Source organism: Pinus tabuliformis, chromosome 5_2, assembly GCF_031772625.1.
Source record: "Pinus tabuliformis cultivar Carrire ecotype Pingquan chromosome 5_2, CPIR1, whole genome shotgun sequence".
In the NCBI taxonomy this organism is placed as follows: Eukaryota; Viridiplantae; Streptophyta; class Pinopsida; order Pinales; family Pinaceae; genus Pinus; species Pinus tabuliformis.
Window position 1 is genome coordinate 553,010,481 of NC_142306.1, and position 26,680 is coordinate 553,037,160.

Consider the following 26,680-nt stretch of genomic DNA (forward strand, 5'->3'; position numbering starts at 1 on the left):
CAATGGCAAGCCAATCATAGTACTATACATTTAAGGTTTCAACAGTTTTAAGAATTTACATGTTAGATTCTACTAGGGTTGTTACAAACTCTAGATTTCACAAACTAAAAATATAATCATCAACATACTCGCATATACATATCTAGGATTTTATGTACTAGTATCTCATCAATATCCATATCTACTAGGTAAACCCAAGACACACATTAATACATCAAAATTAGGTATACAACAATTTCATTCAGGATAGGGTTTCGATTAGACAAATACACACCTAGGGTTTCATTCCTAGGATCTTTTTATAGACATTACAAGGTTTTTCTCATAAAACCTAATTCACCAAACTTTAAAAAATATAGGGTTTCAATACATAAATTAGGTATTAACAACAAACCCTAAAGAACTAGGGTTTCTATAGTACCAAAACCTAAACATCAAAACAATAGGATCTCTAGATTTCATCAACAACCCTAAGTAGACTAGGGTTTCATAATATTGGCATACCCTTAGCAACAAGAGGCTAGGGTTTTATAGTGAACCCTAAAGGTTAGGGTTACACAAGAATGATCAAATAATATCATGAGGGTAGATTCAATCTAATGATTAATCACCCTAACAAGAATCTTTGTGATTCAAAACCCTAGACATAATGATGTCAGTAATGTAATGCAAATTTCAAAAGAGAATGAACATACCTTTTACATGAAGAGAACTTTATAACAAAACTTATAGTCTAAGACATACCTTGAGTTGTTCCTTAACAAACCTTGTAGGACATCAATTCTTTGAAGGGCTTCCTTTGCAACATAACTTCTTCCATGCTTCAAGTTTATCCTTGGAAGTCTCCTCCATAACCTTTGTGTGTCCTGCAATCTTTTCCTACCAAGGAAACTTTATTAAAATGGTGAAGGCTTCCCTCTTAATCCAATCTTGAGGGATACCTACAACTTATCAAAATAATTGAAAAATGTTCTAACACGACATGTTAGACCTACAAATTCTAGAAATCAAAACATAGGGGAAAACAATATGAGACTAAGAAAGGATATGTAAGAGAGGACTTAGCAATATAAGTCCTTGACTTTCGATTCTTCAGTCTTGTTCTTCTTAGGTGGAACTTCATCGGCAATATTTGCTTGATCCCAATCTCTCTTCTTATTCCTTGGATTCTCAGGACATTGACTTTTATAATGACCCATCTTATGACAATTATAACATTCAATCTTTGATAGGTCAAATTTCTTCTTTGGACCTTTGAACTTCTTGAAGGTTCCCTTCTTCTTGTGATGAGAAAAATATGCATTTGAGGTGTTTTCTTCTTCATTTTCCTTGTTGTTTACTAATGATATTTGGGCTTCTTCTTGACTGCATGCATTCCACATTGTTCAAATGTTGGAGTATCCTTCCAACTGTTAATTCCTAATGCAAAAGCACTGCAATATTTTGGTTGTCCTGGAAGAGCAGTAATTACAAGCTCTTTTTTTGGTATGATTTCATCTATTGCTTGGAGTTCATCTCTAATTCTAGATATCCTTATAAAGTAGGATGATACAATATCGTCTTTTGTCATCTTAATAATCTTTAATTCATTCTTGAGGCTTGTTATTTGACCAATGTTCTTGATGGTGAATAATTTGGTGAGAACCTCATACATTTCTTGAGTGGAATTTATGTTGGATATGTATGGAATTAGGTTGTCCTTAACTCCATCCACTATTAGGTTCATAGCCAATATTTTTGTTTCTTTGAACTTTGCTTTCTCTGCGTCCCTTGATTCATCTGTAGGATTCTTGATTTTTCCTTGAACAAGATTCAAAACTTTTCTTTTTGAGAATAAAATCTATCATCTTTTTCCAGGCCCTGTAGTTAGAGGCTCCTTCTAGTTTGTTTTCTGCCTTCATTGAGCTTGACATAGTTCCCATAGATAGTAGGCTTATCTTTTTATATGATCCTCTGTAATGACCTTTCCTTGATCTCCTTTTCTTCAATAGATCTTCAACTTGCCTTTTTCTTCCTTCTTTGGCTTAGCTCTAATACCATGTTAGAAAATCGGAAAGGCAAAAAGATTTTCTTATGTTGATAATTACTTGTGATATTATTATGTTCTTATTAACATTCACTTGATTCATCTGTAGGCTTCTTGAGTTTTCCTTGAACAAGATTCAAAACTTTGTTCTTTTTGAGAATAAAATCTATCTTCTTTTTCCAGGCCCTGTAGTTAGAGGCTCCTTCTAGTTTGTTTTATGCCTTCATTGAGCTTGACACAGTTCCTATAGATAGTAGGATTATCCCTTTATATGATCCTCTGTAATGACCTTTCCTTTATCCCCTTTCTTCAATAGATCTTCAACTTGCCTTTTTCTTCCTTCTTTGCCTTAGCTCGGATACCATGTTAGAAAATTGGAAAGGCATAAATATTTTCTTATGTTGATAATTACTTGTGATATTATCATGTTCTTATTAATTTCTTTATGTTCTTCCTTTATGTTCTTCTCATCAAGTAATCATCAAAGAAAAAACATGAAGACCATAGACACCAGATGTAGGCACTCAGCCAGGGCTAAAACCCATTTATAGGGGAAAACCCAGTCAGAATTCTTCCTTCAATAGATTCAAATTGAGATAGACGAAGACCCTAGACGAAAAGACCTTTCCCCTCCACCAAGTCAACTTTTCCTTCTGATAGATGATCTCTTCCAAAGTTACCAAGTGCTAACTTCTCAAATGCAACTTCAACCTAGAATTTCGACCCCCAACTTCAGAACCTCGACCTAGCTTTAGGATTGCCGTTTTGATCTAACAACTTCAATAGCTCCAACCTAGAAAATTTACAGCGTCGACCTTGATGCAACTTCACAACTTCGATCTTGTTGCAACGTCACAACTTTGATGTAGCTTCACACCGTTGATGTAGTTTCCTAGCTTCGATGTAGCTTCAAAATTTCGTTGCACATGAGAGAGAGAGACCCAAAAACTTCGATTCCAGCTTCCTTCTTGAACTTCGTACTTTTTCTACTCGCATCTATTACAATTCGAACTTATGAGAGATGTGCTTCCAAATGAGTTGAGTTGCTCCAATATATAGTGAGTTTGTGAGGTCGAATTCCCTTGTTGAGGCCGATTTGGTGGAGGAGGCGTAATTGACCTATTTTACAATAAAATAAATTTCTTTCTTGACAAATAAAGCCCAAGAAGGGTCTTTTACATTATGACATGGACAAGGACACTTGACATAAACCCTAGAAGTCTTCAATGGAGACTTTGACCTAAAAACAATTGACCCAAGCATGAAACCCATGCTTTAATAAGTCAATTTCTTTAATAAGTCAATTTATTTTTCTTTCTTTTGACCAATACATTACATCATGAATCAAATATAATTATGAAGACCGACACTAGTTACATTCTTCAATAGGGATGATGGACTGCAAGTCCATGACCACTCCCATGGTGACCAATATGAAGAAGTTGAGAGGCTCTGACTCAGATTTGGTGGATCCCTCTATGTATCGATAGGAAGAGCACATCATGATGTTGCTTCAATTTGGGTTTTGTTATGATATCTTGGATGAGTGGGAAGCAGACATTTGTTGCATTCAACATTGCAGAGGCTAAGTATATTGCAACTAGTCTGGCAAGTTGTGAAGCAGTGTGGCTTCGAAAGCTACTTGTAGGATTGTTTAATCAGATGCTAGAGACAATCATGATAAATTGTGACAATCAAAGTTGTGTGTAGCTTTCGGAAAATCCAGTTTCCCATGTTAGGTTGAAGCACATTGAAATCAAGTACCTCTACTTCCGAGACATGGTACAGAAGGGAGCAGTGAGGCTCCAATACATTTCTACAGACAAGTAGGTTGCTAACATTCTCTCAAAGCCTCTATCTTGGATGAAGTTTGTATACTTAAGAGACAAGCTTGGAGTGGTTGAGATTCGAGAATGCCTCCCTCATTGAGAGGGAGTGTTGATGTTGAAGCATTAGGACATACATTCTCCCTAGGTCAATGGTATTTACTAGGTGCCATGTAATGTGGCTAGGGAGAATGGCCCAGATAGCATCAGGACCCAGAGTGCTTCCCCAGTTAGAAGGTTTTGACCATATCAGTGTTGCATGACTTGGCGATTACTTGTCGAGTGGTCCGAGAATGGCCGAGTTAGCTACCTAAAGAGCCACTCGGCCATACTCGACCCCTCATACTCAAGACTTGGTGGACTCGCTGTCACTCGGTCAAACTCGCCCTGACTCGCCATGACTTTCCTGACTCGGCATACTCGCCCTTCCCGCCATCTTTCCACCATTTTTCCTGTTAAAGAGGGCATCTACTCGTTGAAAGAGTCACTTCACTCCACGATCAAGCAACGACGATTAGATAGTTAGAATCCAGCTCTCGAGTCTCCCCCAAGATCCAACAACCATTCGTGACGCCACGATCAAGGTTGGCATCTCAATCAATCATTTCAGTTTGAAATTTTTTTAACTTTAAAAGAAAAAGAAAAATCATTTTTCAGCTAGTTACAGGCACCTGCGGGCCTGTCCCGTCTCACTGCCGCATAAGGCTTTTGCAGACTTGAGACAGTCCTGCGGGTGCTTGAAACAGCTGGAGTGATGCCACTTTGGTTGTTACAGGCACCCGCGGTCATGTAACGACTGGACTGCTCACTCTGAATGTTACAGGCATCCATGGGCCTCTATTTAAAAAGAAATTAATTTTTTGTGTTAATTTAAACATTTAATTATTTTTAATAATTGGTTATACATTAATTTTGATTTGTTTTTATAATTGGTTATTTTGAGGCCTCGTGGGCTTGTCTCAAGCCTGCAGAAGGCTTCTGTGACCCTGAGATAGGCGCACGGGACCTCCTGATTCTTGATTAACAAGTTTTAAAAAAATATTAAAAAAATTTAAATTTAAAAATTGATTGTTTTTAATGTAATATTTATAATTGCATGTGGGCTTGTAACAGTGGCCTCCTATTACAGGCCTCTGTGGGCTTGTCTCAAGGCCATAGAGGCCTGCAACAGTGCCTCTTCCCGGTGCTGTTGCTGTAGGAATTTACAGGGTAAGTTCCTCAGACAGAACACCAAAGGACACTGCTCACAAACAGATCACAGATCAATACACCAGTACTTTTGACGTGGTTAAAACCCCCAAAGAGGGAAACAGTCCACGCCCTGAGCCAACGCGGCCACTTCAGGCAATTTATTAATAAAAGAATGAAAATTTACATAAGCTTCTCTCATGCACGGTTAACCTACAAATGACCCTCCATGCTCTTTAAATAGAGATCATGGACCAATCGGGTGTTAAGCCACGGATCAAGTGTCGGTAATACCGAGGAGAGAATGAACTGTCGGATCACTACATATCGTGACCTTCGGATTGTAAATTACAACATGTACATAGTAAAGAAACACACTTTACCTAACTCTATACCTAACTCTATACTAGACCAAGTTGTACTTAACTATTTCCTATGTGTCGGAATATCCTAACATCCCCCCTTAAGAACAACTTGGGATAGGATTGAAGGATTTACAAATATGACACAATAGGAGAAGGAAGGAGGCACTAGAGCCTATCCCCCCTTAGTGACAACTTCCTGAACTCCAACCATAAATCGAAGTTTAGTGAACTTCGCCTCTGTGAGAGCCTTTGTAAAGATGTCTGCAACTTGATCATCTGTTGAACAATATTGCACTTCAAGAACATGGTCATGAATGAGCTTTCTGATGAAGTGCATGTGCAGTTCAATGTGTTTGCTGCGCTAATGTTGGACTGGATCTTTGCATAGTTGAATGGCACTTTGATTATCACACCAAAGTGTAGTCGGATGCTGCTGCTGAAAGCCAAACTCTGACAAGATCTGACGAAGCCACAAGGCTTCCTTACTAGCTTCTACGGCACCACGATACTCTGCTTCTGCTGAAGAAAGAGAAATGACACCTTGTTTCTTGCAAGCCCATGTAATAGGTCCTGAACCAAGAGTGAACACATAACCTGCAGTGGACTTCCGATCATCAGGGTCACCAGCCCAATCGGAATCAGTGAAACCAACCAATAGAGGAGATGCTTCGGCACTGTAATGAATCCCAAACTGAATTGTACCTCGAACATAACGAAGTATTCTTTTAGCTGCTTTCTAATGACTTTCACGTGGGTTTTGCATAAACCGAGCAACAAGGCCAACAACAAAGGAAAGGTCAGGACGAGTATGGGTTAGATACAAAAGTTTTCCTACAAGTTGACGGTATAAGGTAGCATCAACTTTAGGAGAAGTACAAGTGACTGAAAGTTTCACTCCAGACTGAAAGGGAGAAGGGGCTGGCTTACAGTATTCCATGTGAAAATGGCGTAGAATATCACAAGCATACTTGGATTGGGAAAGGGAAATACCTTCCTTGGATTGCAAGACTTGAAGACCAAGAAAATAATGTAAGTGTCCTAAGTCTGTCATGTCAAACTTCCTTTTAAGGCTAGACTTCACATGATTTATAAGGTTGGGATCACTACCAGTCAGGATAAGATCATCAACATAAAGAACAAGAATGATAAGAGACTTGCCCACTTTCTTGGTGTAGACAGTATTGTCAGAATGACACCTAGAAAAGCCATTTTCTAAAAGAAAGTTATCCATTTTGGCATACCAAGCTCGAGGAGCTTGCTTGAGACCATAAAGGGATTTCTTAAGCCGACATACAAGGCTGGAGTCCGTTTGTATAAAGCCAATAGGTTGTTCCATATAGATTTCTTCATGCAAGTCCCCATGCAAGAAGGCGGATTTAACATCCATCTGATGGACTTCCCATTTGAAAGAGGTAGCAAGGGAAAGAACAAGGCAGATAGAGTTCATTTTGGCAACAGGGGAGAAGGTTTCAGTATAGTCAATGCCTTCAACTTGTGAAAAACCCTTAGCAACAAGACGAGCTTTATGTTTATCAACTTTCCCATCTGGTCCATACTTGGTTCTGTAAACCCATTTGCATCTAACAAGTTTTCGTCCCTTTGGTAGAGGAACAAGATCCCATGTATCATTTGCCAATAATGAATGATATTCTTCATTCATAGCTGCTTCCCAATCTGGATGGCCTGAAGCTTCTGCAAAGGTGTCAGGATCATAATTCACTGAAGCTTGAGCCAGTAAAGAAGAGGCTCTCTCGAACTGAGAACGTGTACGTCGCTGATCTGTAGGATCACCGGCAAGATCACCTGCTGCATCCCGAGTAGCACGAACCCATTTTGGAAGCTGAGGAGCTGAAGGAGGATCCTGAGAAGGTGGGGGAGGATTTTCATCCTCGCTTTCATCCCCGCTTTCATCATCTGAAGAAGAAATATTTTCAAAAGTAGAAGAGATAGGGAGAGGTGGCACATCCGCCGAACTAGGCTCGCAGGCCGATATATTTTCAGCAAACTTTACATCTCTTCTAATGATAACATTTTTGGACTTAAGTGGAATAAGTCTATATCCATTGACATCTTCAGAATATCCAACAAAAATACATTTTTCACTCTTAGGTTCTAAAGCTTTATGTTTCTCATCTGGATTCTGGAATATGGGCCCATGCTTCACTTCCAAAAACACGAAAGTGACTTACATCTGGTTTGATTGAGCTCCATGCTTCTTCTGGAGTGATATTCTTTAAAACCTTAGTAGGAGTGCGATTTATTATGTAATTTGCACAGTTAATTGCTTCTGCCCAATAATTAAGACTAAGTCCTTTAGATTGAAGCATACAATTAGCCATTTCCTTTAAGGTGCGATTCTTCCTTTCAGCTACACCATTTTGTTGTGGAGTATATGGAACAGTATGTTGCATTTGAATTCCATTCTCAGTGCAAAAGTTGATGAATGTGTTTTTAACATATTCTCCAACATTATCAGATCTTAGCTTAAGAATTTGATGTCCAGATTGTTTTTCAACAAAGGCCTTAAAGGCCAAGAACATGTTAAATACTTCACTCTTGAGTTTTAAGAAGTATACCCAAGTGCGTCTGGAGAAATCATCAATGAAAGTTAAGAAATACTTGTAGCCAGAGAATGAAGCAACTGGAAGTGGACCACATAAATCACTATGCACGAGCTGTAAAGGGGCTGAGGCGTGCCAAGAGGCACGTTTTTAAAAATTGTCCCGATGATGTTTTCCGAGTACACATCCGGAACAAACACCATCTCTGCAAGATACCATTGGAAGAACTGTCACCATATTTTCTTTACATAGATTCTGAAGAGAGCGATAGTTTAAGTGACCAAATCGCTCATGCCAAAGTTTGCTCACTTCATCATTATGAGCAACAAATACTGAGGGAAGATTTGATGACCCAAAGTTGTGAAACTTATACAACCTTGTAGAATCATCAGCAATGCCAGTAGCTAAAATCTGTCTAGGATCTCTTAGGTCCTTAATTACAACATCGTGAGGTGAAAATTCAACGATTTTACCTTCACCTGAATGGGTTATCTGATATACAGATAGAAGGTTGCAGGATAAGGTTGGAACACATAATACATCATTAAACTGACCATTGTCTAGATGAACAGTTCCAGTCCCTACAACACTAAGAGATCTATCATCACCAACATATATATTTTTGGTGTTACAATCATTTAAAGAAGAAAACATGGATTTGTTTTTGGCCATGCGATAAGAAGCTCAGAGTCAATGAGCCACTCATAAGAATGAGAAGAAGAAGATACATTTAGTGCATAGCCAGACCGAGATGCTTGACAACCACATGTAGAAAGTGCCATTCCTGAAGATGAAGTTGAAGTTGAAGAGTGCTCCAAATGGATGTTATGCTTCTTCATTGCTGCTTCCAAGGCGTCCATCTTCTTAAAGCATTTGGATTCTAAGTGGCCATCTCGATTACAAAAGTTGCAATGTCTATCAGTCTTCTTTCCTTTGTTTTTATTTGTCTTATCATTTTGTTGAAATGATTTTTCATTTTGAGGCTGAAATTGCTTAGGACCCTTGTTTGGTTTAGGACCATTCTTTTTAGGATACAACTTCTTAGGATTCTTTGGATTTGGTTGTTGCTGGGCGGCTAATGCTTTCTTAGAAGAGTTTCCAAGATGAAGAAGACCAAGGTGTAAGAGTTTTTCTTGTTCTCTTATTAAAGAATCACAAAAGGAATCAAAGGAAGGGGACTTGTAGGTTTGTCCTTGAGAAATGAAGGCTTCTCTTGTAGAATGGAAGGTGGAAACAAACACAGAATAGGCTGGTCCCAACTTAGTAAGAATGGAGTAGATAAGGCTACTATCTTCTTTCTTAACCTTAACACTTTCCAAGAGAAGTCTAAGGGTCTTGAACTTGGACAAAAAATCTTCAATGCAAGAAAAATTATTGGGGTCCAATGTAAGCAATTCATTTTCAAGTTGATGGGCTTTAAGTTCATTTTTAATTCCAAAGACTTTAGTAATCTGTTTCATTGCTTCATCAGGAGTATCAAGTTCTGCAATATGGAATCTAAGATCTGGAGAAATAGACATCCCTATCAATCCACGTGCTTGGTCTTGCCTATTTTCCCATTTAGCTGCCTTGTCTTCATCTTTTCGTTTGGTCTCTTGGCCTGTGGCTATTCTGTAAAGATCTTTACTTCTAAGTAAATCCACAATGTAGGACCACCATTGGAAGTAGTTGGTGCTGTCAAGAATAACTTGGCATGGACTTTCCATTTTTTTTTTAAAATTGAAGCTATAGATGCTGAAACTAAGTGTTTCAATGGAAAGATCTCGAAAAATTAGGCTGTTTAAAAAAAAACGGTTCTGAAAACAGCTTCCGGATGAAGAAGTTATGGCTTTTTGAAGAAAATTTGATGAAGTCGTCGACGAAGTGCGAGAATGTGCGGAAATGAAAAATCTGCCCTCACAAAATGGAGACTTGAACCCAAGACCTCTACTCTCATAAATTAGCTTTGCACCAAGTGAGCTATACAAAAAGTTTGAGAGAGAGACAGAGAGAGGGGGGTTGATGCTTTGGGTTGCGTGCTTGCTTTGAGAAAGCTCTTTTTCCCTACAAAACAAAAAACACAAAACCCAACACGGACATACAAAACAAACGAACCTTGCGGCTTGAAGTTAGCTTTAGCCGGAAACTAAATATTTTCAAAAACGAACCTTGCGGCTCGAAGTTAGCTTTAGCCGGAAACTAAATATTTTCCTCAATGTTTTTGATTTTCTGAGATCACACAAAGGCGCAGCGGAAAAGAGCATACGCATGAGAAAAATCCTTCCTTTCTGTTTCTGATTTGCCCAGATCGCACAGAGTCGCAGGGCAAAGAGCATACGCAGAAATGAAAGGTATAGATCCGGTGATAAAAAAAAGCTTAAATAAACCGAAAACCGAAATAAACAGAGAGAAAATAACTGTAAACTGCAAATAAACACTGTATACCTCCAGATCTTAAAAATGACGCAGCTAGGGCTACCGGAAACCTTTTCATGTGAAACGAAAGGGGTTCCTCACTGGAACAGATGCTCCCAACACAACAGAGCAGTCCTCTTGGCCCGAAAGCAGTCAGAAACAGTAGATCTAGGAAACGGTAGTCGGATGCAGTTCTACCGGCTTCAGATTTGGATCACCAACGGACGCGGCCTCAAATAGCTCCGATACCATGTAGGAATTTACAGGGTAAGTTCCTCAGACAGAACACCAATGGACACCGCTTACAAACAGATCACAGATCAATACACCAGTACTTTTGACGTGGTTAAAACCCCCAAAGAGGGAAACAGTCCACGGCCTGAGCCAACGCGGCCACTTCAGGCAATTTATTAATAAAAAAATGAAAATTTACATAAGCTTCTCTCATGCACGATTAACCTACAAATGACCCTCCATGCTCTTTAAATAGAGATCATGGACCAATCGGGTGTTAAGCCACGGATCAAGTGTCGGTAATACCGAGGAGAGAATGAACCGTCGGATCGCTACATATCGTGACCGTCGGATTGTAAGTTACAAAATGTACATAGTAAAGAAACACACTTTACCTAACTCTATATTAGACCAAGTTGTACTTAACTATTTCCTATGTGTCGGAATATCCTAACAAGCCTATATGGGCCTTTTTTTTTATTGCAGGCCTCTGTAGATAAAAACATTTAGAATTTTTTAATATATATATATATATATATATATATATATATATTTTTTTTTTCTTCTGAAACCAAATTTTCATCTTGATTCCATGGCTCCTAAGGTTAAATCCAAGTTTAGAAGGTCTCTTGATGAAACTTGGTAATATGGTACCCATGAAGATCCCAATTGTGATGGGAGAGTCAAATGCAACTTCTTTCCTTTGTGGTGTTCGGAGGCATAAATAGATTGAAATACCACTTGGCTAGAATAATGGGTAGAGATGCGGTAATTTGTGATCATTGCCCTCCAGAAGTGAATGTGAAAATGCAAGCTAATTTGGATGCCATTCAGGAGCAAAATGCTAAGAGAGCAAGAACGAAGTGTGAGACTGCAATAATGGGTGGATCTTAGATATAGTCATAGGGTCAGCGAGTTCTTACAGGTTCTGCCTCATCAAATGTTGTAGCAAATGCATCTCATATAAAATCTCCTTTCTTCCTTCCTCGTAATTGTTCGGGATCTCAGCCAAGCTTGGAAAGTTTTAGTGAAAAAAAGGGGGCGACAGATATGGTAGTGAGGAGGTTTTGGTATCATGATAGCCTCCCATTTAACTATGCAAAGTCACCTTTCTTTTAGCCCATTGTAGATGCAATTTCATGTGTTGGCCCTGTGTACAAAGCACCTTCCTATAATTCACTTAGGGAGAAAGACCTTAATGGTGAGTTTGAATTTGTCAAGGCACAATTGGACCATATTAAAAACTTATGGAAGATCACTGGGTGCACAATCATGTCAGATGGGAGGACAGAACAGTGGGTAGAACAATCATCAACTTTATTGTCACTCGCTCTAAAGTAACCATGTTCCTAAAGTCCATTGATGCATCTTCACATGTGAAGGATGCAAATCTGATTTTTTCAATGTTGTCAAAGGTTGTGGAGGATGTTGGGGAAAAAATGTTGTCCAAGTAATCACATACAATGCTGCAAATAATGTGGCAGCTGGAAGAATGCGAACCAAAAAATATCCTACCATTTTTCGGAGTCCATGTGTTGCCCATTGCATAGACCTGATTTTATAGGGCATTGGAAAGTTGTCGTGGGTGCAAGATGTTGTTGTAGAGTGCAAACAAATAACCAATTACATTTATAACCATGCTTGGGTGCTAAGTCTTATGAGAGAATTCACAAAGGGTGAGTTCAGTCAGCCCATTGTCACACAGTTTGCCACTAATTTCCTCTCCCTCTAAAGCCTTTTGAATGAGTACCAAGCTTTGAGACATGTTTTGTAGCCAACAGTGGCTATTTTGGAAAGATTGTGTTGAAGAATCTAGGGCAATTAGAGTTAATGAGATTCTTCTAGTCATGATAACTATTTGTGAGGTTTTTTAACTTTTCTTGTTATTCCAATCTTCACTTGTTGTTATTAGAGTGTGTCTTATTTTAGTTCATCAAATAGCTACCAAAACAAAGAGACAAGAACACAAGGTGTTGGCTTTCTGCCAAGGCCAAAACCTCTCACTCTTTGAGAGGAAAACCCACACAAAATTCTTCTTATAGAGATTCCAATTGACGAATACAAAATTCTTCTTGTTGCAGTCTCACTGAGATCATCACTCTATCACTGAGGTTTCTTTATGTATGAGAGTTGCACCGAGATCTACCTTGTCACTATGTCCACATCATGATTATCATTATGTCAAGATCATGAGAGCATTTAGAATGGATGCCGAGATAAAGCATGTTACTGTGGGATCATCATAACTATGCCAAGACTGTGTTTTTCTTCCTGCACCGAGGTCTTCTTCATCATAGGTATGCCGAGACTGTTATTGTATTTTCTCCATCATTGATTATGCCGAGAGTGTAATACTTGAGAGATCTGTATTACACATATGCCAAGACTGGGACTGCTTCATTAGGACTGTGAGACATCACCGAAAAACACAAAGATCCTTCTCCCTTCGTAACACTAAACTACTGCACTTATCTGAGATTTTTGAGCCACTGTACTTCCTGTAACTCATCTGAAATTTCAGAGACATCCGAGTTTTGTACCCATCTTTTGCGCAGACCCTAGCTGGGTATATATAGTAGTTCGTCCTCCATATTTAGCCGACTTGAACCAACGAAGAGGTGTGTCATCTTATTTGAGCCGACATGATTGTTTTCTTATTCATTTGTTGGTTGACTTCTTCAAGAGGATTGTGCTTGTCTTTGGAGGGCTGTTAGACACTAGGTTGACTCATTTATTTTACATATGCTCAAGAAGAGCTCTTTATACATGACATTGACTCTTTGACTTTCCTATAGCACTTCAACATGTGCTAGACCTATGCAATGAGCAAGAAACTCATTTTATAATTTACAAAAATAATATTTCTTTTCTTTTACAAGTACAAAGATCAGAATTACATTTATGAAGACCAAATCTAGTTACACTTTCTTCAACAGATTGCACAAAACCAAATGCCATGGCTATGAAGGTGTATGTGTTCAAAGAGGACTTGTGGGAGAAACTCACTGAGATTGTTAGCTTAACCAAGCCCCTTGTGTGAGTCTTGAGGATCATGGATGGAGACAAGCCTCCAGTACATTTATGAGGGCATGGACAAGGCCAAAGAGGCCATCAAGGCTTTTTATAGGGGGGATTCATATAAATATCTCCCTATATGGGAAATTAATGATTCCAAGTGGGACAAGCAGCTACATTCGTTGTTGCATGCAGCAGGAGCATATCTAAATCCAAGCATATTCTATAATGAGGGGTCTAATATTCAAAGAGATCCCGAGGTGATGAGAGGTGTCATGATATGCATTGAGAGGATGTTCTCGAGCCAAGAAATTCAAGACAAAATCAATTTGCAACTAGATGTGTACAAGAAAGCATATGGCATGTTTGGATTTAGCTCAAACATATGGCTGAGGGACAAGAAAATGCCACGTAAGATTCAATTTTTAAATTCTATAAATTCTTAAAGTTTGGCGTTGCAATTTGCAACGCTCTAAACTTTTTTGTTGTTTTTAACAGCTAATTGGTGGATAGATTGTGGCACTGAGGCACCGAAATCGCAAGAATTTGCAATCAAATTTCTAAGCTAGCCTTGTAGTGCTTCAAGATATGAGTACCATTGGTCAGTGTTTGAGCACATCCATAGCAAAAAGCGTAACAGGTTGGAGCATGAGTGGTTGCAAAAGCTGGTCTACGTTTATTACAACCTTCAGCTGCTCACTAAACAAATGTGTCCAATTGATTTTGATCCAATTGCATTGGATGACATTGGTCTAGAGTCTGAATGGGTTGTGGAGGAGTTGCCTACTGATGATTTGAGTTGGCTTGATGAGAAGACACTAGATCCCTTTGGTCTACTTTTTTCTCAAATGGAAGCTCCAAACACACTTGCCTCACAGTTTTTGTTTGAGCCCACTTATGTTGGCACTATCTCCTTGAGCGCTCTTATTCTAGGCGTCCTTGTGCTGATGCATGAGGCATGACATTGCACGTGGAGAGACTGTCTATTTTTGGTTTTCTAATTATGTTATGGATCATGGAGAACTTTTGCTACCGTATGTTGTTTATGAAATCATTTTCAGTTTGCTTTTAAATTTTTTTAATATAAATCTCAATTGTGTTATGTTATAACTTATATGATCATATTTTATGAGATGATGATATGAAATCCTGTGTAAACCATGGTTTTATAACTTGCAAGTGTTGGAAATGCCATTAGTTTATCTTATATGCAAAAAGATGAGATATCTTTTAGTGTTTTGCTATGTGCCAGTGTTTCCCGAGTCTTCCCGAGTTGGCGAGTGATATGCCAGTTGAGTATTTGCCGAGTACGAGTCGTGCAACATTGGACCATATTGCTAAGAGTTACTTGGCTAGTGGGTAGAGTGAGTTTCTCAAAGCATCAGACAAGTATTTTTACCATTCAAGTGCTATGTGACGACATGGCGAAATGGTAAATGGGCCCAGGGTTTCACCATTGGTTAGGGAAAATTGACTTGGTTCCAAGTGACGACTTGGTTAGCTGGTGACCCAGGACTAGTTTTGTTTTTTACCCCAGTTATGGGGTACCTGACCATATCGCCAAAGGGTATTTGGCTAGTGAGTGATTAGATCCTTTGCATGATGTTGATTCAGGGTGCTTTCCTCATGGTTCTGAAATAGAACATGAAGTGGATGGATACATTAACATAACGGTCTCATTCAATATTTTCTTGGGATGGAGAAATTTTCAGCTAAGTGGGACATTTGTGGAAGACATGGTGAATACCTCCCTAACTAAGAGGGGGTGTTGATTTTTGGTAGCTGCAGGAGGTATTCCTCAACTACACAAGTTAAAAGAAAGAAAAATTAAATTTTAAATTAAAAGAAAGAAATTTAATTTAATTTTAACTTTAATTTGCAAAGAGACGTTCCTATTGGGCACCCTAAAATCACTATCAAAAGACACTTGAACTTCTCATTTTCTCACTCACTCATCACTCACATATTTCTCTCTCTATCACACGTGGGAAGCAACTTGAGGACGAGGTCGAAGTTTCTAAGGAGCCAAATTTTTAAGACAGTCGATGTTTGACCAGTTGAATTTTCTGAGTGTAATTGCGGGGTGTGCTAAAGTAATATCACACATCATTGGAAGTAATTATTAGTTGGAGAAAATTGTGCTTGTCTAATTAGCACTAAAAAATCAACATTTTTTAGAACAATAAGTTGGGTGTGGGTGATGAAGTGGATCTGATTTTAGGGGAGGGAGACTTAATGAGTTGACTATCATAGCCACAAGGATTTTTTAAGATATTCATCAACATGAGTGTCGATGTTTTGGGTAGCATCGAGAGTATTCTTACGTGTGGGGCAAGTGGGCTAAGTGATGGGGCTTTGTACCCATAAACCCATGGTATTGATCCTTGGTATTTTTATGACCCATGGGATGGACCCATGGTATTCATTTCGAAAAGTATAATTACAAGGGCGAGTGATTCATTCTTGTGGCTTGGAAAGAGGGCCGAGAAGGGCTAGATAGGGCCAAGAGGGCTTAAAAGGGCCGAGCAAGGCCAAAAAGGCTAACCTGGACACAAAGACGTGTAGGAGCATGAGACATTGAGAGAGAGATTCTCTCAACTAAGCAAGAGTTATGCATAAGTAATATTGCAGGTTTGTCATGAGTGAGATACTTAGTTGTGCCGGATTTGAGGAAAGAGCATGAAGTAGCAAAGGAGATCCAAATTAGCCAGATCGAGGACAAATCTAGGCTTGATCTATTGGATCAGATTCAAGTTAATTGTTATATATGTAATTTGCTCGATTTCCATTTTGCTTGGTATGGGAACCCTAGATTCTTATTGAAGGATCAATAAGAATTGTGTTTTGGGATTGGAATATTTGGTTTATTGTGCATGATCTAATTGCTAGTTTTAAAGTTTCCATTGTGTAAAAGTTACACATTAGTCTTTCAGTTCATTAGTTAATAAGAAGTTGTTACTAGATCTGGTGTGTGTGTGCATTGAGTCTAGTGCACAAAATCTAACATGGTATCATAGCTTGGTCTCTGAGAAGGGCAGTTGGATTTGAGATTTGCACATGTGACAACTCTGAGAGGGAGATGTAGGAACTGTTGCAAGTAGTAGCAATGTTTTGAAGAACCATGCCAAGAGAGTTGGCTAAGTTGGCTTGAGAAGGGGAGATCGAGATGGTTAGAAGGTTTTGATAGCCATTGGAGATCCAAGTGAGAAACTTGGAGTGAAGGTCAAGTAGAGACCTTGAGGACCAAGAAGGCCTATGGTCTAGAGTCAGAGAGAGTCAAGCTTCAAAAGGAGTGAGCAAGCTCCAAAGGGAATCAGTTTTCAGAGGGAATGAGCAAGCTCAGAGGAAGACAACCATCAAGTATAGGAAAGTCATGGTACATGCAAGGAAGTCATGGACCATGCAAGGAGAGTCATGATACGAGATGATCATGTAAGGGAAAGTCACGGAGTTGGAGATTTCTTGGGAAGTCATGGTTTGAATGGTCATGCAGGATGCTTTGGAGCATGGTGTCTTTGATGATCCAGGTCTTCCAAATGGGTATGGCTGTGGATCAGATTTGAAGGCAAAGTCACTTCTAGGTTGTATTGTGAGAATACATCCCTCACTAAGAGGGAGTGTTGATGTTTTGGGTAGCACGGGAGTATTCTCACGTGTGGGGCAAGTGGGCAAAGTGATGGGGCTTTATACCCATAGACCCATGGTATTGCACTCTTTGGAAAAGTACAAGTACAAGGGTAAGTGATTCATTCTTGTGGCCTGGCAAGAGAATCGAGAGGGTCGAGATGGGCCAAGAGGGCTGAGCAAGGCCAAGAGGACCAAGTAGGGCACATAGTCGTGTAGGGGCATGAGACATTTAGAGAGAGATTCTCTCAAGTAAGCAAGAGTTCTAGATGAGTAATATTTCAAGTTTGCTATGAGTGAAATACTCATTTGTGTTGGGTTCGAGGAAGAAGCATGAAGCAACAAATGAGATCCAGATCAACCTGTTCATGGATGAATCTAGGGCTTGATCTGATGGATTAGGTCCAGGTTAATTGTTGTATATGTAATTTCCTCAAGAGCCATTTTCCCTAGTATGGGAGTCATAGATTCTTATTGAAGGATTAATATGAATTGAGTTTTCGGGCTGAAATTTTGTGTTTATTGTGCATGATCTAATTGCTAGTTTTAAAGTTTCCACTGTGTAAAAGTTAGACACATCAATGCGTTTCAGTTCATTAGTTGTGTAAAGTTAATAGGAAGTTATTACCAAATCTGGGGTGTGTGTGCACTGAGTCTAGTGCAAAAAATCTAACAATGAGTGCCTTTAAACTTTAAAGAGAGGAAATGCTTGGCATTAAGTTACCATTCCTTGAGGCTGTTTTTCTTCTACCCCTTTCTTGCCTTTTCTTTATTTGATTGTTCCCATTGTTAGGCATGAGACTTGGGCATTGGGCTTTTTCCAATGTAGCATTGCTCAAGCTTTATCATTTGCCTTTTTATTTTGTTGCATCAACCTTGAGCTTATAGCTTTGAAGATGAGGTTTTTCTACGTGGGATTATGAAGTATGGACCTTGATGTATGACATGACATGTCAATAATGACCATGGATATGATGAATGTGCATGAAAGTGGCTATGGGCAATAGGAAAATTAGATGGAAAACCTACCTAGGTTGCTTGTAGTACACTTGACTTGAAAGCCCACAGACTTATCTATTGGAAAAAACTACGAACTCACTATAGCACAGCCTAGTAGAAGACAAAATTTTAGATTGTTTAAGAGCCATTATCACATTACACAATGATCATCACATTCATGATAAATTTAGAGAGCAACATCGTAAAATATAAGTAAAACATAAGATACAACAATGCACAATAAAATCTCCATCAAAATATCATCACGAGAGTCAATTGAGCAAATGTAAGGTACTAAGGAGCATCAGGAGCATCTATGGCAAATGTCTATAGATAACCATAGATCTCATCTGTGGTAAATATCACAAGCGAAGAATCCTTTAGTTATCCCTACATGTGAGGGGTTAACAGACTTCAAATTAGACAAGTTTGGCCTCATTTCAGTACCTTTCATAACTGTAACTCTAACCCTAGTGTTCACAACCTCCTGGCCACTGCTCCAGCTCTTCGTGCCCTTTACATATCCCTCTAGTATGTCCTAATCTCCTTGGCAATAATGCTACCTCTTCTTGTCCTCTCTGATGGAGCCACTATCATAAAACTTTCAATCATGATGCTACATATTGCACATTATTACATCAAACCATGTCCAAAGTGGTATATATTGATGAGAAAGCCCTTGAATATTTTGAGGTGCCTTCATTTTTTGGTGCTTCTCCTCAACCCGTAGATCCATCCTTCCTCCTAATCACCAAAGAACATTCTTGAGCCTACCTAGTGCATTCCTCCAAGAGCTTAGCTTGTACCACCTCCTCAACTGTTGCTAGAGAGGTGGGGAAACTTTATCCCTTCCTCTAACTACCTATGCTCATAAGTTGATATTCGTCTCCGTTTCATGTTTGAAGGTGGTCTGCTGAGATGTGATCCCTTCCTGCTTGTTTCTAAGATTGATAGTTTCTGCGTGTAAAGTGTCACTAGGGTAGCGGTGGAGGGCATCTTGTCCTTTGTTGTCATTTAGTTGTTTTTTAGTGATATGTTTTTGAATTCAACCTTGGCTACCTTGGTTGTGAGTTCCCTGATCTTTGTCCATAATGCGAGGTTTGATGACTCTAGGAGTTCCAACCTTTATAATTTGTTGATACTTTATATGGTCAGTTTTGTCGGGATGGCATTACTAACTTTTGGAGTCTGGGAATTTTATATTCATGCCATGTTTTGCTATAATATTCTTTCCTATGTATGGCAGTTCGGAAAGAATTTATGGCATTTATTATCCTAAAAGTGGAGTCTGCCCAAGGATTCCATTAATACAGGCTGATTTGTGTAAAAAATGCAGGCTGGCAGCCAAACTGTGCATTAAATACAGGTGAACAGTCTGTGTGCCATAAGTGCTGGCATGTGGTCAATGTAAGTTGGTGTTCAAACCGTACCATGAATGCTAGCTGATCCAGAATGGGTATACAATCCATAAAAAAGGCTCCATAGCTTACAACTCAACCCCTGGTTGAAGGATAACTGAGTCAACTCAAGGGGACAGAGTAATTGACCCTAAGCTGGGCTTTAACAATTTACTGTTACATTACTAGTTAAGTTTAAGCCAATAAAAATCAAAATCATTAACGGTGCAGAATTGTTTTGTGAATTGTTGTATGCATTCATTGGCCTTTGAACATATGCACTGCTGTCAGTTTCCCTATTTTCCCTAGATGAAAAAATAGGCCATGCTTCATATCTGATTAATGATAAATTACCAACTTGTGCGCCATATTCTTTAGATATGGCTTGCCAATGACACAATTAAGAATAAGATGCAGGTCTTATGTTCTAAAATAAGTTACATTGCAAGTGTTCATCCCATCTAGAAGCTAACATACAGGAACAATCAAGAAAAAAACATCAATATTCTTTGCTAGACTGGCTTTGCAAAGACACTATCTGAAATCCCCACAGATATCTGTCTAAAGAGAATTTGGTACTTGATTGTTATTATTGGATACTATCTATATATCAATGTTTATCCATGTGGTGGCAGGGGTGGTGCAATCAAGTTTCTTGGAACAAAGGTACACCATGAAAAGTGGCTGCAGGATACAGAAAACTTTGTTGTAAGAGGATGCTTTGCGATGACTGAGCTTGGACACGGCAGTAATGTATTCACTGAGCACTCAGATCAACTTATTTAAGTTCTCTCAGGCACTGGTCACATCTTTAGAGATATTCTTGGACACTAACCATTATTGTTGCACAGGTCCGGGGCATCGAAACAATTACCACCTATGATCCCTCCACTCAAGAATTCGTCATCACTACACCTTGTGAATCTGCTCAAAAATACTGGATTGGAGGGGCTGCAATTGTAAGAAGCATTATGTTTCTGGTTTAATAATATCAATTATTTGACAAATTCAATCGAGTCAAACTTTTTGTTTTTGATGGCTTTGTTTGTGTAGCATGCCACCCATGCGATAGTTTTCTCCCAGCTTATTATCAACGGAAAGAATGAAGGTGTGCATGCATTTATTGCACAAATAAGAGACAAAAATGGGAAGACATGTTCAGGTGTACGAATTGCCGACTGCGGTCACAAAATTGGCTTAAATGGAGTCGATAATGGACGAATTTGGTATAGAATTTTTGGCAGTATCAATGTTAGGGTTTAGCAAGGAACGTAAAAGGACTGAATTTTTGGTCTGCTTGAACAGAATTGTTGAATTTTATTTCTTGATGATATTATTTATTAAGAAAATAATGATTTCATATAAACTTCTTGTAGGTTTGACAAAGTGCGAGTTCCACGTGAAAATATCCTGAACTCTGTTGCTGATGTGTCTCCAGATGGCAAGTATCATAGTCGAATAGCTGATCCTGACCAGGTGAGTTTGAATGCCAATTTGCAACTTTACAAAAGTCACAATTTGAATCTTCATACATACACAAATGTAATCTTTAGAACCATCTTGTATTTAGAACTTTTGATCTCATGTGGTGATATGTAACAATAATATGCTGAATTTTGATTTTGATGATGAGCTGTTAAATCCTAGAGTTCTATCTACATTATTCTACTATAATCTGTTTCAAATGGGTGCTGATTTTTACTTATTTTTGATTCAGAGGTTTGCAGCTTTCCTGGCCCCTTTAACAAATGGTCGTGTGACCATTGCTGTTAGTTCTCTATATCAAAGCAGGGTAAGATACCCAGAGCAAATTTTAATTTTCACCTTTTGATTCTTTCTGCAAAATGTTTTATTAAATTAATATGTTAAAAATTACCATTAATTGGGTTTGCTTCTTGTGTTCTTGCAGATTGGATTAGCAACTGCAATCCGATATTCATTGACAAGACGTGCTTTTCATCTCTATCCTGATGAGCCAGAAGCACTGTTGCTTGACTACCCAGCCCATCGGCGTCGTTTGCTTCCATTGCTGGCCAAAACGTAAGTTTGCTGCATGTTGTAAGACATTTTAGTCGTTGATACTGAAGTCATTAAAGAAAGAAGACATTGACGAATATAAGAGAGCATTGATAATATTTCACCACTTATTCTAGAATATGGTTATTTGAATCCTATGTAAATAATAAAGTTTGCTATGTCGGAAATTTGCAACTGATATTGACAACATTTGTACATTTTTATATGCTCTTTATCTGGGAAAAAGAGCTTATTGTGATCTGAAATAATAAATTAACCTATATAAGAACAATGTGGCAGTTTGTTAGTGTGAATACATGCATCAATGAAGTAATCCTTGACATGACTTCTGAAGGGCTTATTTATCAAATAGGCAGGAAAGTTGCTGACGGTGTATTTTAAGTGTTTTTGTTTATGCAGATATGCTATGAGTTGTGCAGCAAATGATCTTAAGAGGATATATTGGGAAAGAACTCCTTCAGACAGCAAGATTATACATGTTCTTTCCAGTGGATACAAGGCTATGTTCACCTGGCATAACATGAAAACATTACAGGTTCTACTGAAAGAGAATAGCAGTTAATTCTGATTATCATTATATGACTGATAGACATCCTTCTGAATTTTCTCTGTATCTTGTCACTGGTGTTTTTCCATTTATAATATATAACTTTGAGTTCTTCAGGACGGGGAAGGGGGTGGTTCTGTATGTAATCTTTTGTTCCCTTTTCTGAAAGACTGCAATTAGACTTACATTGATAGTCAAAAGTATTTGAGATGCAGGAGTGTCGTGAAGCATGTGGTGGGCAGGGTCTCAAAACAGAAAACCGTATAGGTCACCTGAAAGGTGAATATGATGTGCAATCGACATTTGAAGGAGACAACAATGTACTCATGCAACAGGTATCAAGATTGACAAATATATGAGATTATAAATTTGAAAAGTCTTCTTCTGGTTGCTGAAAATGTTACTAAGGGCACATCATGTCAGATGCTTGTTGATTATGGTTGTCATATGCTATTCACAAAAGGCTCTTACTTACCCTATTAAGATTTTTCTGGGAATGATAGCCAGAGATACTCTAAAACAGCCAGTCACCATCTTCAATCTAAGTTGATGAAAATGGATCCAGATATGATGCGGATCCACTGGATTTTCTGAAACATCAAGATCAGAATACAGGGAAATGACAAAAAAATCATGAACCACAAACATACAAAATTCAAATTTCCGAATATATTTACTTCAAATCTCTCTTAAAAATTCAGAAATGTAGAGATTTGTAGGATGGAGCAGGAGCTATTTTATAGGAAAACGTTGTGGTATTATGGCTTTGTATTTTTCTGTCTTATTTCATGTTTTTTTAATGTGTTTCCAACAAAATACATTTTTTTGGAGGATTTACCATCTTGAAGTTTCCAGCAAAGTTGAAAACAGATCTCGAGCACATCCTCAGTGCTTCCAAATCAAAAACATATGCATGGTGGAGCTGGATTTGGATCCATGGAAACATCGAACCTTGATTCTCAATAGGTGGATCCAGTAACATAGGATTAAAGGGCTAGAGCTGAGGAAGTACACAGTAGCCTGACATGACAAAGGATGATGCTATGTGCATTATATCTCGAGAAACTAGTATTATAGTAGTCACTCATCCATGCATATAATCATTCTTTTCTATTTAGATATCCTATGGTCGTGTAATCCATTTGTTCTTGAGGAAGGGACCTTCCCTGGTTCTGTATTTCGTTTATTCTTGAGGAAGGCACGTTGCCAGACCAACTTTTGATAACCTTTATTGGTTGTTAAAATTATTTTAGGAAACTTGAAGAGTTCTTGAAACAGAATTTTGTCACATTTTACCTCAGTGACACTCTTCCAACCTCCCTTATCATGAAAAACTTCTTAGTTCTCTTAGGAAAAAAGGCTCGTTAAGGCACTTGTTTGTTTCTTAAATTTTCCAGCAGAACTTCATTCATATGGCAATTTTATTTGGACAAACAACTTGATTGTGGCACAAATCAACCTCAGCAGTCTTTATATGGATATCCCCTCTTTAAAAGAGGTTGGGACATCCAAAACATCTGAAGTCAATTGTTCCTTTCAATTATTAAGACAAATATATTTAGGGAAGATACTAGAACTTGTGCACTAACAGAGGTCATTGTTTTCTGCTTTAGGTGAGTAAAGCACTATTTTCAGAATATTCTGTTGCTCGTAAGAAGCAAAAACCATTAAGGGGTTTGGGCCTAGAGCACATGAATAATAATCGGCCCGTAATTCCAGCAATACTTGATTCATCTACATTGCGAAATATTGAGTTCCAAGTGAGCCTTTTCTTCTTTTAGCCTCTTTGTTTTCTTTCGCTTTTGACTAAATTTTCATACTGTACATGTAATTTTCTGCGTGTTGGGACTTGGATATTTTAGTTCTGTGATATGTCAAATTACAGATTTATAAGTGTACTTGTAAGAAGTGCAGATTGATATATTCCGTTTGAGGGAGCGTGATTTATTGGAACGTTTGGCAAGAGAAATATCTCAACGTGTTTCTCAAGGCACAACGACAACAGTTGCTTTCACCTTGGTATGTCACGTATGTGATGTCTGCCAATTGGAAAACTGAACTGACATTTCTGTTATTAGTGCTGTATCTAATAGAAATGAATTATTTGATGATTAGAGCTATGAATTGGCGGGGGACCTGGGGAGATCTTTCTCTGAACGAGCAGTATTAGATTCTTTCTTCTTGGCTGAGACAAAAATTGCTGCTGGTTCTATGAAGGTGCATTGAACTGGAATTGACCTTAATATTTAAGAAACGACTTTCCTTTGATTTTGTTAGGCTAATCTCATTTCAACACATGTGGAAGTCAAAAAAATTTCTTCAAAGTTCACTTTATTATCCTTCTTATTGCTTCTCATATCATGACACTTCTGGCTTTGCATTTCCGTTTCTAGGATATTATAGGGCTTTTGAGGAACACTTACGCTTTGATCACTCTTGAAGAAGATATTGCATTCCTCAGGTACACAAATAAAGCAGACCATTTACTGAGATTTTTGTGCTTTTCAAAGTTTTGTGTCCTTGTTAAAGGTTCATTTTATTTCTCAAGTGCCTTTTGAAATCACAAAAGCTAGTGTTTGAAGGCCTGTTAACTTCAAACTTTGTCTAACTTATTTACATGTCAAATTTTAATCTTTTCTTATTGAACAGTGATCGGATCTGTGAAATTGTTTTATTTTGTCAGTGTTATCAATAACGGCAATTGATAGTATGTGCATCTTTGATGACCCAATGACAGGTATGGGTATTTATCACCACAGCAATCGCAAATGATCCGGAAAGAAATTGCAAAGCTGTGTGATGAACTGCGACCACATGCTCTGGCTCTGGTTGATTCCTTTGGAATTCCTCAGCCATATCTTAGTCCAATTGCATTTGATTGGATTGACGCAAATTCGTGGGAAGCAGTTCAGCAGTAGTTTGAGAGAGTTTTACTGCGAAGAAGTTTATTCTTTAAATAAAGTTTATTTAAAATACAAGTTTCATTTTAAATAAAGTTTATTTAAAATACAAGTGTGGATTGTTGCTATTTTGAAGAATAATATTTTGGAATTGGATTTATACGTATTATTGTCTCAAAAGGTATAAATATTTACCGTGTTCTTGCTGTTAGAACACAGATTCCTTTTCTTAAGGCTCACGTGTAACTATACCATTGTGATTCTGGATATTAATTGTAGGCCTCCGTAGTTGCTGGGCAAATGGTGGAAGCCTTTATGTAATCACTAATTTATTGAAATAAAGCAAAGCAAATTGCAAGGCAAATGTTTTGTAGTAAAGTTAAGTACACTATTTGTGATCTCTGTTATAATCCAGCATTTTACTGAATTATTTGGATATTTTTCACTCAAAATATATTTTCCTTCATATAAATTTTTAAGATATTATCATTTTTCATCTATACCTTGATATAGATTTCCATATTGGCTCATAAGGTTCTTCAAGAGTAAGATTACTATTTATTTTATTTGTTTGTTCACTCTACTTCTTTCTTTGGTAAGGGAGGTTGTGTGTAGAATATATAATTTTATTGTTTTCAAGTTTTGAAACGTTTCACTTTGAAGTTGGATTGGGGTTTATTTGAATAAATTCGCAATTGGACATGCAGAATTCATATGGCTTATGTTTTTTTAATTGCAACTAAAGAAGAGATTGGATTGGGGTTTATTGAAGCTGCTAGTAACAATTTTTTCCTAATGGTTGAATATATTCACAATTGGACATGCAGAATTCATATGGCTTATGTTCTTTTAATTGCAAATAAATTCAAACTCACAATTGGACATGCAGAATTCATATGGCTCATGTTCTTTTAATTGCAACTAAAGAAGAGACTACCGGTATGCCCAATTCCTATGCTCACTATTATGCTTATGTTCTATTAAATACAACTAAAGAAGAGACTATGAGTATACCTATTTGCTAAAGAATAGGTCCCATCCAAAAAGATTGATTTTTGGAGTAAACATTCAACTCCAACTTAGTATTAAATGTCTAATTATGTAAAATTTGAGTAGACATCATTGTTAATCTTTAATATATGCGTGATCAATGTAAAATTTAGATGTTTAAGTGAATGGTTAAATGGTCATAAGCAAGATATAGTGTTATATAATAATGTAATGATGGATGATTAAGTTGAGAGTGCTATATTATGTGGGTAGCCTACTTTGGAAATTTTTTGGATACTTTTTGTAATGTTAATAAATAATGATAGCTACTATTATTATTTTTAAGTTAAAGGTATGTTATTTTGGGATGGACCTAGATAAAATCCTGCGTAGTTCTATATTGAAAAAGCTTTTCTTGTTAGGTGTACAAAACCGTGAAATGTTAATTTGAGTAACTCTCAATCTCCAGCGAAAGCACATGTATGTTATCCATGAATGAAAATAATAATAACATGTGGCAAAGATGAAGAGTAAAAAACAAAAAACTAATAGAATAGAAAACAAAAACAAAAATATA

General features: G+C 37.8%; 1 protein-coding gene across 1 annotated transcript in view; it reads left to right on the forward strand.

Moving 5' to 3' along the window:
* Positions 1 to 25,477, forward strand: part of LOC149160146 (acyl-coenzyme A oxidase 3, peroxisomal-like) — an 80,417-nt gene extending 54,940 nt beyond the window's left edge. Inside the window, exons 3-15 of the mRNA XM_089436638.1 lie at positions 20,265 to 20,382; positions 20,481 to 20,588; positions 20,683 to 20,855; positions 21,006 to 21,105; positions 21,347 to 21,421; positions 21,539 to 21,669; positions 22,066 to 22,201; positions 22,429 to 22,548; positions 23,827 to 23,973; positions 24,128 to 24,232; positions 24,329 to 24,430; positions 24,607 to 24,674; positions 24,951 to 25,477. Coding sequence (XP_089292764.1) covers positions 20,265 to 20,382; positions 20,481 to 20,588; positions 20,683 to 20,855; positions 21,006 to 21,105; positions 21,347 to 21,421; positions 21,539 to 21,669; positions 22,066 to 22,201; positions 22,429 to 22,548; positions 23,827 to 23,973; positions 24,128 to 24,232; positions 24,329 to 24,430; positions 24,607 to 24,674; positions 24,951 to 25,131 — 1,564 coding nt within the window. The 3' untranslated portion in view covers positions 25,132 to 25,477. The remainder of the gene's footprint in view (positions 1 to 20,264; positions 20,383 to 20,480; positions 20,589 to 20,682; positions 20,856 to 21,005; positions 21,106 to 21,346; positions 21,422 to 21,538; positions 21,670 to 22,065; positions 22,202 to 22,428; positions 22,549 to 23,826; positions 23,974 to 24,127; positions 24,233 to 24,328; positions 24,431 to 24,606; positions 24,675 to 24,950) is intronic.
* Positions 25,478 to 26,680: the final 1,203 nt, after the last annotated feature.